The sequence below is a fragment of the Vitis vinifera genome, chromosome 7 (assembly GCF_030704535.1).
Source record: "Vitis vinifera cultivar Pinot Noir 40024 chromosome 7, ASM3070453v1".
Lineage (NCBI taxonomy): Eukaryota > Viridiplantae > Streptophyta > Magnoliopsida > Vitales > Vitaceae > Vitis > Vitis vinifera.
In genome coordinates this window covers 22405312-22417731 of record NC_081811.1, presented here as the reverse complement: position 1 = coordinate 22417731, position 12420 = coordinate 22405312, and the positions used below count along the sequence as shown (strand labels likewise).

At 39.4% G+C, this 12420-nt stretch overlaps 1 protein-coding gene across 1 annotated transcript; it reads right to left on the bottom strand.

Annotated features, from left to right (window-relative positions):
• Nucleotides 1-3742: 3742 nt before the first annotated feature.
• Nucleotides 3743-11923, bottom strand: LOC100248291 (extra-large guanine nucleotide-binding protein 1). The gene is made up of 9 exons (XM_010654332.3): nt 11084-11923; nt 9495-10958; nt 9267-9404; nt 9080-9184; nt 8794-8979; nt 7521-7701; nt 7140-7384; nt 5774-5937; nt 3743-4755 (listed from the first exon to the last, which is right to left on the bottom strand). The coding sequence occupies exons 2-9, from the start codon at nt 10806-10808 to the stop codon at nt 4167-4169; spliced, it is 2922 nt and encodes a 973-aa protein (XP_010652634.1). The 5' UTR covers nt 10809-10958; nt 11084-11923; the 3' UTR covers nt 3743-4166.
• Between the last annotated feature and the right edge of the window lie 497 nt (nt 11924-12420).

Here is a 12420-nt window from a genome sequence, read left to right as displayed (position 1 = left end):
CTCAGGGAAGCTAGATCATCATCCCTTGAAAACATAACCAATCAAGGAAGTTTATAAAGTCATTATGCAATTGTTTCACATATATCACATGTATAACATTTCTCTAAAACATATTAGCGATTCGAGGGGTGCCCTCCCTTACGATAAACTCATTCATTCAACAGAAGGGATTCACTCATTTTTCTGATTTTTTTTCATTGGAGAAAAAGATCATGTACACACTCTTACAAACAAAGGCTGCTGAATTAAACTTATTCAGTGATACAACATCAGAAACTTGGACCAGGTATGCAAGCTAAGGTTGCTGTTAGAAAAGCAAAACATCATTGATAATGGTAGCAGAAAGTTAAAACCACATTGTATAAAAGCATACTAAATCCATGTATGGGACAACTATATTCATTTGGCATCTAATGTAGCATAAAACATCGAAAATTACTCATTCTTCATAGGATGTCCGAACCTGTGATCTTGCCTAAATTAACATTCAATCATCTTCAACTACTGGTATAGTAACACCAATCAAAACGAGGGACTGAATTATTACCTCACCTGCTAATCGGTTACCAGAATTTGCCTGTCAATATAACAGATGCCCATGTCAATTGTATGTCTTAGGAAAAGAACTGCATGTAGGTTCCAAGGTCAAGTCAGAACAGAGCATATCAAAGCACCGGATATTCGGGTAACATAGCACAGGTGGCTGCCTCTATAATAAGCGTGACTCACTGTAGCTACCATGTACTCCGGAACACGGATTCCTGCTACTTCCAATGTTTTAATCAATAGATTCAACTCATCTCTTCCGAAAGGATATTAAGCCTAGTAGATTGACAACCCCCCTTGCTCTGTCGCATTACATACAGATGCTTAAATCACATGGAGATACTGCCCCATCCAAAAGAACCAGTACCTCTCTTTTCCAAGATTTTATTCACCAGTAAATCAAATGGAGCCTGAGACCAACCCAACCATTCGAATTCTAGAAAATATCAAACTAAAACATGCAGGACTTCAAAATTCAATTACACTATCCTCGAACATAACCCCACCAAAGAAAACATCCTAGGCTAGGTAAAAAGCAGAGGTCAAAACGTAAATAGTACTTTATATCACATCATGGGCCTTTGGTACTGATTGGGAATTTAATAACCCAGTGAAGAGGTGAGTTCATCCACAACTGCAAATATGACTGTATGCAAAGTGATATGAAATTGGTTGCAGCTTCCAGAATTTTATGCCTACGATAACCCATTCGAAGAAGCCACGAATTCAACCCATTGTTTAAAAAAAATGAAGAAATCAACAAGAAGACTTCATTTTGAAGGAGAGAGAAGGAGAGAGACACAAAATGAAGAGGGGTTCTTAAGAACATGACGAAAATGTTTCATTTGTTTGGTTAGTGTTCTTAGCTGTGTAGGATGCGAGCCACATGGGAGGGTGAAGTATCATTAATTTGGGGGAGAATGAGAGGTGAGAAGGGATTGGAGTAACTGAGTAAGTGAGGGAGAGTGAGTGATTATATTTTTATTTGTCATTGTCTGGCTTTGATCCTTCATATGATGAAAATTGCCATTTATGTAACTAGTATTAATCCACATCTGATCAAACCTCAATTAACATACATAGAGGGTGCCCATTCCATTTCTACCTTCCCATGCATGCTAATGGCAAACTCATGTTTTGGCAGAATCTTATTCGAGCAGGAGGTGACACTGCCGCAACCGCTCTCTCTTGGGCCTTAACTTTACTACTCTAACAACCGCCATGTGTAGAGAAAGGACAGCATGTGGATGAATCAGATGTCAAGAACTTTGTTTACCTCAAGGATACACTGCGTCTTCATCCACCTAGCTCAATCATCGCCCATCATGCCACGATGGAGGACCTGCACACTTGTAGATCGCTACATCATCTCAGCAGGCACACACATTATGGTGAATTCATTGAAAATTTACCGGGAGGGTCAGAACTCTAAGCTCATTCTCTTTGGCTCTCAGGCTCTGGTAGATGATCATGCCCAGGGATATCTCTTGGTCTACGAGCGGTGCATTTCACACTGGCTGGGTTGCTACATAATTATCAAGTAGAGATGCCATTAGATGAAGCCGTTGATGACTGAGATCTTCGGTAGAGCTTTGGTCTAACAAATTTGAGAGCTACCCCGCTTGAGAGTCTCCTTAGTCCACATCTTAATTCAAAGCTTTATGGAGAGCAAATCGAGCAATTAACTAGCCCAAACAGCGTGTGCAGTGTAAGTAAATAAGACTAAAGAGCATTTGGGTTGGAATTTCATATTAGCGCTGATGTATATGCATTTGGGTCTATTGGTTGGTTGTTTATGATGTCTTAGTTGCTAATTTTAATCCCACAGGGTAGATCTTTATCTCACGGACAAAGCGACAAAGGCTGGTAAGTTGACATCACAACTAAGACCAGTTTTGTCCACCTATGGTGCAGATGGCACATCATAACTTTTATGCAAAGCATATAATAATAATAAATAAATAAATAAAACTTGCAATCAAATATGCACATAGTACAGATTTCCCCAACCGCCAGACAGAAAGAAGAACGTATCACTACACCTAAATGCTTTTCCAACTTTAGCTTTTGTATGTTTTCATGGAATGCTTAAGACGTTTGCTGAAAGTTGCAGGGAAATTGAACCATCAATTTTGAAAATTTTTAAACATAAAACTGTAATTGGCAATTATAACTTTAAATTTAAGCTTAAAACCATAATTGGTAACTATGATTTTAAACTTAAATTTAAAATCATATTCATCAATTACGATTTTAATCATTTTTTAAAAAAACTTAAAATTATAATTACCAATTATAATTTTATGACATGGATGGAACGCACTAGCTTGGGAATTAGTTTGAGAATGAAATTACTTTGTGAATTTTTTTTTCTTTTTAAAGAAATCATTTTTACTCAAAACTCAATGTGAGCCCCAGTGGAATTATACGACCCCATTTTAAGAAAACCTAAAATTCAGCATGACAGATGTGAAAACAAAATAACACAACCAGAATGACATGGTTTGATCTAGGGAGGGTTAAAACCAAGGGTGTAGTGGAGACACGACACAAGACCAAGCTGTGGCTGGCACCATTTGAATCATTTACTTTTGTTGAAAAAAGGTTCAACTGTTTTGAGGGGGCGAGCAGAAGTCCCAGATGTTCACAGCAGTGTTCTAAACAGAGGATATATGACCGAAGCTGGGAGCCATCTTCTGGGTCACACAGAATATAACCTGCACCCCAGTCGTGCACCAGGTGTTATTGTGGGGCACTTCGGTGCCAACTCCCTAGGCCTCCAGAATCTTGTTATTAACTAAGGCATCACAGCTCAGGGCAGATGAGTTGGAACCCAGATATGGCTTCAAATTTCGAGTGCCCCCTTCTCCTGGAACTCGAGAGAATTGACAAGCTATAGTTGGCATACCAATTCAAAGGCAACTTACACCATGTTGAGTAGAGCATCATACCTCTTTGGAAGCAGATGGCAGGACATCCTACTGCCCCTGACGAAGGATGACCCCATATAGAAGCACCAAAAGGCAGCCCACTTGTAAACAAATGGGTGAAAAGGGGTATATGCAGTTCAATTATTGCTGTTGCAAAAAACAAATCTCCAGTTAAGAGTCAAGCCATTGCCCGCCAACCAGCCCACTCACATGTATACTTTCTTCGTCCACAATCAAAACTCAACAAAGAGGATGGAAGGGATAGGTTTCCATAATTGGATCAGATGCATTTTCATATTATATTACAAATGAATATTGTTGAATCGTATTGGAAGGTGGCACAGCTACACAAACATGGTACAAAATCACAACATCAAAATATACTCTCATCCATATAAAAGGACAACAAGATTTAAGAGTTCCACCTGAATCTGTGTGGCAATCTGCTAATACCCCAACAAATGCTGAATAGCAGATGAGCAGCAGGACTTTTGGAATGACACCTCTCAATTAGTCTTCACATTCTTTTAAAAGCTGGAATATCTCATGGACAGCAGCAAAACATACCAGAACCAATTGCCGCTTATCAACCTCTTCTATTGCTCATTACAATGATCTAATATATACACCAGCAATGATAAACATAGACCAGAATAGGACCCACATTTACAAGCCTTTCTGATTTAGACTTCAATGAGAGAAGGAGCTTGGCTCAGTGCTATAAACTGAGTCGCTCAAGCTGAAGTTGGCCCTCTCTTCATCCCACTTCAGAATCTCTCTTGCATACTTCAAAGTTTCATCAACACTATTTAGCTCCAAACCCTTCACCAGAGAAACATATAACTTCCGGCCAGTGAGAGAAGAGTAGAGTGTCTTGAACCTTACAGCAATATAGTGGAAAGCTAGCTGACCCAACGAGGGGCTATTATTGATATTATTACTGTTGCTGTTCGAGCGGTTACGGCTGACTACTGGATGGAAATCCTCAAACCAGTCACACTGGGTTAGTGGAACCCGTTCTATCTTTTCCTCAAACAGGTCAAATTTATTTAGTATCAAAAGAAAGTCCATCTGCTCAAAAGTTGGATGAGTAACAATGCTCTCAAATAACCTCTGGCTCAGCATCATCTTGTTCACCAACGACCCATTTGCATCATAGGAATATTGATCATAATCATTCAAGGAAACACAAAATATGACAATGCGGACATCTTCAAACATCTCTAGCCACTTGCAGTTTTCCCCAAGACCTCTTGCTTGCACTCTAATTAGTTGGTATCTGAGTATGAACAGAAAAAAGAAGACTACTAAGGATAACTGACATTGATACTGGTTAGAAGTTGACAAAAATCCACATCATTGTCAGAGGTATGAGAAATCAAGAGTAAATCAAACAACAGAGCATGAAGAATTTGAGTTTGTCAATCCATGGCATGGTATCTGCAAAAAAAAAAGGGGGGGGGAGAGGAGGAAATCCAATTCTCCACGATAATCATTGTGCCTAGGCAACATTCTAAGATGATTGGCCTTCCTACCCAAACAGGTTCAAATTGATACAGCATATCCAGTACTTACGTACATTAAATCATGTTGGGTCAAAACATGTGCAATTTTCCATAGTATAATGGCCAAATCCACCCCACTAAAAGCATGCCAAAAACATGCCACAGGTCCAACTTAAGATATTAAAAGACTCACATAACCAAATGATATATAGGCATGACCACCAGGCACCTGTTGCTTTGTTATCCAGGAGTCACCACGGGGGACCTAATTACCAGTTACCATCACCTGACTTAGAACTCAAAGTGAATGGATTAGTGATCTAGCTAGGTGGGACGAAGCCTTGATTAGGTCACTATTTGTTTGGACCAGGATATTGAACCTCACAAGATGATCCTTATTTCCATATCAAGAATTCTGTATCCTTTTTTTGCCACAATTATTTGTGCTTTTCTATCCATTCATAAAAACTTTGGATAAAAATGCACCACCCAAGATGTGTTATTTTTTTCTTCAAATATCAAACATGAGCAGCTTTTCATGCATTGACTGCTCCTCCTCTTTATTGGTTATTAAAGCCAAAAACTCCCTTTTGCAGAATGGAATCTGACAGGGCTAAATGGGACAGCACTGCATTTGCACCCCGGGGTCTTCTGTTTATCAGAAACTGAGCTCCAGACACACTCTATAACAGAAGTTACAGGATATAGGTATTTAGTAACAGCTATGATGAGAGAGGCACAGGACCACTTAAAGTGCAAGGTACTTCTACACATGTAACAAGTAATACTTACCTAAGCAGAGAATCATGCAGATCAGCTGTATCAATATCATCACCAGGTTCTGACTGTGGAAATGAGAAGTCCACACAAGCAAGCCCATTGGATGAAGTAACCCCCTCGGCATATAGGATGTCCACATCTGAGGGTTCATAGTCTGTTCTCAATATATCAACGGCCTAACCAGGAAAAAAACCCAGAAATATTAAAAATAAACTTCAAAAGTTTGTCATAATCATCACTAAACTGCAAGGGTAACAAAAAACACAAAAACAGGAAGAAAAAAAAGTAAAAACCAAATAGACACAGACTATGCTATTATCCTGGTTTGAGGTAGCTTGACAGCTTGATGAAATGGCTGGTACACAAACCAAGTATCCAGTAGCTTCTTGACCTGTTTCATTGGCCTAAACAAGCTGAGGTTGAGTGTGTATAGCAAAATGAGCCGAATTCTAGCGAGCTGTATGCTCTCCTATTTTTCAGTGATAGACCTCACTTCCTTTTGTTATTATTTTTTTCCACATGGAAAGGGAAAATGTTCCTCATCCTTATTTCTTCTCAATGCTCTTGGCCTATATGACCATTCAAAATCTTACCATGAAATCTAAATATTTAAAAAATTATCAGCTTAAAAAATTAAATCCTAGCTTTTTCTTAATATAGCAATGACATGAATTATGGTCAGGAAGTCAATTATACATCCTCAAACAACTCTTTGTTACCAAACTTAGCTTGGTTCGAGGTGGTTTCAGTAGTTCTCTTACTATTATTCATAGAAGATTTTAATGCAATTGTCTGGTAGTTCAAGAATCCCTAGCTGACCTACAACCACCCTAGTTTCTTGCTTCTCAAGGAGCTGGAGCAGTCTATGCTCCTCTGCTGGTTGATTTGGATGCTCCAACTATTTGTCTCCTAAGATTCAGCTACCAGTTAGGGGTTAATTTTAGCCAGAAAGAAGTGTTTTGAGGGTCCTGCTAAGACTAAATGTGCTCTTGCCTTCTTGTATTAGCTCAGGCATACTTCCTCCTGCTTAATGGCATCCCTTGTTGCTTGTTTGCTTTCCTTTTCCTTCTCTCTGAGATTCTGAGGCAATATTACTATATAGGATATAGCTCCAACATTTATGCCAAACAACTGACAAGCATTAACAGAGAACCATAATCATGTTTTAGCCAATCCCAAGGTATGTTACAATTAGATTTCTTTTCCTGTTTTTTTTATTTTGTGCACCTCTATATTATCCAGCTACAAGCAACTACTAGAAATGCACAAACATCAACAACCTTCAGTCACATACAATTAAACTGCAAGCAAGTTATTAATTCAGTGAGAAGTTTTTAAAAAGCCAAACCCAGTAAAGGAAAATGAAACATGATCTCACCCGCTCCAAGAAATAACTAGCAACACTAGGTAGCATTTCCAATTCACTTCTCCGCTTGTATGTGGCCTGAATGGCTGCATCATTCCACAACTCCTCCACCAAAGGTGCATATTCACGAGTAGCAGCTGGAAAAATGGCTTCCAAATTACCTGCCACCATAGTTTTGAGAAGCCAATCGGAGAACGCTTTCAACCTTGTTCCAATAGAATAGATTGTTTTGTCATCATTTTCATCATCAGTATTCCCTGTTGGTTAACCAGAAACTCTCCTCAGACACATTATGCACATTTTATAAACAACATACCAATGGCAATATAGTCACAGCAAGAGTAAGCCCTAGATATTTTTGCCATAATAAATTCTGGACTAAAGAATAAATACCTATGGAGTCAGATTTATGATAAGACTTCCTTTTTCTCATTTCAATCAGGCTTTCATCTTCAAATCTCTCACGGCCCTCAAGGAGTATACCAAGATAGCCATACACATTGCTCTGAATCTTCAACTTTATATTTTCACGCTCATCTTCTGAGAAAGGAGTGGCTTTATAAAGAATCTTGGCCTGGATCAAGCAATAAATTTAATAAATACACTGGTCTCTAAGTAGAATCAACAAATTGTAAACATGTTAACCTGCCACCATGTCTACAGTAACAGATATAAAAGAAACTCCATGCACCATCCACTTTCAACTTGCATTCATGGTTTATGTATGAGCTAATATGCATATGCATCCAGTAGACGAGTATTATACCAACACTGATATTCAAAAATCACCTGTACTGGATAAAACATCATTTATTTAACCATGTTAAAATAAATTACCATATAGACCTAAAATTTCACATGGATCAGCAGAATATACCACAGTGGTGACAAATGGGAAAAAGGACACACATACATGTGTGCTCACATGAATATATGCTAGCAACCAACAAGAAGCTGGAGCCAAATGGGGAGTGGAAGCAGCAGAGCACCCAATGCGGAATATCTGTAAATTGCATATAGGAGATGTACATGCAAGAATATCTGCACAGGCATTTTTTTTCCTTTTTACCTATATCTAATTCATCCTTACAAATTATTTGTACCTAATTTATCTTGCAGTTTAAAGTTTTAACTTCTTGCCACAAGTCTTCGTTATTATCAACAAAGCATGTTTGAAAATAACAAACACGCATCATATGAGAAACACCGTTTTGAAATGATATCACCCACCAAGTCAATAAAATCTCTCACTGCTATTGATATTAAGCAAGAAGGTTAGAGAGAGAATGGATTTTTACAATCCGGGTAAGATCACCAAGTTTCTTGAGATTGAACCGTTAAAATAGCAGTACTGTGCATTACCACACAACTAACAAAATGGAAAATAGCAAATCCCAAGGTGAACATGGTATGACAATTATATCATATAGAACCAAAATGACAGAAAATGGAGCTACATGGCATTTAGTAAAGTAGTCAGATAATTATCAAATAAACAAAAAATGATGGGTTTTAAAAGTTCATTCCACAATTTGCCTCTTGGCATTCTCTATATACTTCTGGTGTGTGTGGGTTGCATCCCCATGTCTTTGCTAGTGGCCTTTAATCTATTATTTCTTATTTGCTTGTAGGAAAAAAGAAGTTGATACTACAATTTCGAAGCTACCTGCTTAAATATGGTGCTCGTCCCAGATCCATTATTTCCAATTAAAAGAAGCTTCTGAAGTGTTCTCTGCTCAAGGTAGTCAGGGACAGTTCTGGTAACAAAATTATTCACTTGTTCTCCACTAGGACTTAAAAACTTTGAAGGAACTGGCAGTGACAAGACAGCACAAACCAACTTTGTTCCAGCCTGCATTAGAACTTAGTGATAAATAAAGGTCTGAAAAGTGAATGGCTATGTAAGAGGTTAAAAAACAAAAAATCACTGCATATTCACATACAAATCACACCTTGCCCCAGATATACCCTTTTGTATTCTTCTGTCCCTCTTCCTGGTATGATCCATCCTCATTTACCCAAAAGTGTGGGTTGCCAGCACACTGCACTCCTGCTAACTGCAATGTTCAACAAATGGTCTTAATAACAATTTTGTATTAAGCTTTTCAATATAAATTTAGCATGCCCAGAAATTTCAACCTGTAACATTCGTAGCTCTACTTTTGTGATCTCCCGACCATTAATGAAAACTTGTGTGTTTCCATTGCTAGCATTAGCCCTAATGGGACCTCCAACACTTAGATTGGGGCTAATGATCTTAGATGGCTTCTGTCCTTCCTGTAAAATTTAGAACAAGCATCAAGTTCCATTCAAAACAATTATGAAACAAAATACCAGAACAAAATGTCTGAAGGTAATCACATTCACCTTTCCCCAAAGGCCAGATACTTTATCATACCAATAATTTCCTGGCTTTAATTTCTTTGGTGGGTTTGGGCAGTTCTGTAATAAAACCAGCTCCTCTTGAGAAAGAGGCTTTTCGTTCACACAGACATATTCTGGAGGCAGCTGATTTGTTTCACACATTTTCTCTGACTTCATTATTTGTCTAACTTCCAACTCATTAAGCAAACGCTTGAGCATTCGAGAGCATTTTCCCAAGTTTCCCCGTTTTGACTCATCAATTGGATATCCAATGCAGGTAACACACTTCCTTCCTTCTGGCATAGACCCCATAGCTCTAAGCACACAATTACTACAATACTTTGCATCACAAACAATGCAAACCTCCTTTTCTGTAAATCTGCTCCCCTTAAAGCATCGATAGCATGACCCCTTCTTTCCCTTAGTTTCAGGTTCCTTTTTTGGCCGCACAATTTCAGGTTCAGCAGAACTAAATTCCTCATTAGTATCATCATCCAACGCAACACCCCGAAAACTAACAACTGGTGTTCGCCTGACATCACAACCGGGTTCATTACTGCAGTCCCCAGCCTTAAGAGAAGAAACCCTAGAAGATGGATAATCTAAGCTCACTTGTGACTCGGTTGAGACCCAATCGGGCGCATTCAAGTCATTGAAGTCTAAACTCTCTTTGCAACCATTTGAAACCTCAAATGCACCTGAGCTCCCTGATAAATCCCGTGATTTGTACAGCCTGTCAGAAAACTCTATGGTACCTGAGCTTCCAGCTCCACCTAATAGCTCATTCGAATGTTCACGGCTACTGGAGGAAGACCCCACTGTTGCCAAGGCTTTGATCGCATCCGACAGTTCACTGGAACCATAACGATTATCTGAAAACTCCAGGGCACCTGAGCTAGTTAACTCACCCGACAACACGCATTCATGACCAGCTGCTGCTCTTTCCTCATAGGCAATCACAGAAGTTGGAGAAACAGTTGCTTCAGAACCTAAATCTAGTTCCTTGGATACACACCCACCATCATCTTCACTTCCGCGCTCGAAAGCAATCACGGAAGTCGGAGAAACAGTAGATTTAGAACCCAGCTTTATCTCTTTCGACAACATCTTACACCGAGGATCTGGTGCCAACAGCGGCTGGACAACCGGCAAAGACAATTTATCAGAGAGAGATACCTGGGCAACTACCGTGGCCACCGGAATTTTCTCGACATTGATCGGAACGGCCCGAGGGATATCATAAGTAACAGGTGGGCCATGGTACTCCATGGCAAACGAGTACGGACCATCATCATCGACCCCAGTTTCCGACGGCATTATCCTCTGATACAAACCCTAATTACTTCCAAGTCTCGCTTTGTTTCCACAGGTTCAGAACCCAATTAAGCGCACTAAACCACTTGAGCTTGCCACTTAGCTCAACAGTGAGAGCCAAGAAGCAGGGAGAACCCTAACCCTAGCCTCCAGCTATTGTAGACAACAAACAGTAGCTTAACTTATAAGTCCAAAAGGAAAGAAAATTCATGGAATAAGACAAGACAGATTATAAAGTGCAAGAAGATGAGCAAAAAATGGAAATGAAATTTTCTTACCAGCAGACGTGAGTGGAGAGGAAAGGAATCGAGGAGGAGACGACAAACGATGAGAAATCCAAAGCGGGGCGTTTGGGAGGAGGGAAAGTTGTGATGGGAAAAAAAGTGTGGGGAAGAGGAAAAGGACAGCAAAGGAAAACCAGGACTGTGGTGTTGAGTGGAATCTTTTTAACTTTTCTTTAATTTTGGTTTGTTGGAGGAAAGCTCATGAAGTTGTTTGCATGTGGACCCATTTCGAGGGAGGTTTTGGTCTTTTTACATTGTGGGTCCGTGTGGGTACTGCGATTCGCCAGTCTGGACTAGTGTAGGTTAGCCTCTGCACCGTGGTCCTGCGCCTACCCCTGCATTTCCTTCTGAATTCTCTCCTCAAGTTCGAACCACCTGATGTCATGGGTCGCCCACCTCGCCTCAATCACAAATTTCTAATTATAAGCTCTTAAAAGGTTTTTAAGTGCTTGCACCCAACGAGGCCAAACAAAATAATTGTCACTCCTCCGTTTGCTCCGGGCCCGAGTCTACACTTATGATAAAAAGTGATGGTTTTAACCTATCATTATTTTCCTTTTCCCCTTTCTGTTTTTGGGATTCTAAAAATCTAGATGAGATTTATTTTGGGATAAAGATATTTAGACATATAATCAAGCCAAAAGTATTCACCAAAAGAGCACGCACCTTAGATTAAGCACCCAGTGACCTAAATTCAAAAGATGCCCCAATTTTAATCCACGACCTGGTAAAACCTTGAATACATCTGACGCAGCTATTTGGGAATTCGATGCTAAGTGGGAGGCTGCCTAATATCTACCGTTAGGGAATCTCCTATAAATAAATGTTATTGTCTCCATATTTATTCTAATTTCTCCCCTAAAACTAAACCTTGAGCAGGGTATCAAATCATGGCTGGAAAGTTAAGACTTTGATCACAGATTTAGTTGAAGATGCTTACGATTCAACCATGCCTTCAATGGGAAGCCAGCACTTGCAATCACCAACCTAATCAAAGATTAGGTCGGCACGCATCAGAAAAACCCACATCAATTTCTGTAACGCCGTCACGTTATGAGGAGGGCAGTTTCTGTCACGATTCATGATAACAATGCAGAACACGTGGTATCTGCTAAATACAAATAAGCAACACGCTAAGTACGATTAATGAAAGACTATTAGGAGTGAGTGGTGTTTTAGGTGGAGTTGCATTCAGTTCCCAAATTCCATGAATGTGGAGTTGCCTAATTATCATTCTCTACTTTATTAAAAACGTCATCAACTACTGCCATCCATAACTTAAAAGGGGAGCTGGGTTTGAAGAAGAATAACCCAACTGGTCTGGCTAGATT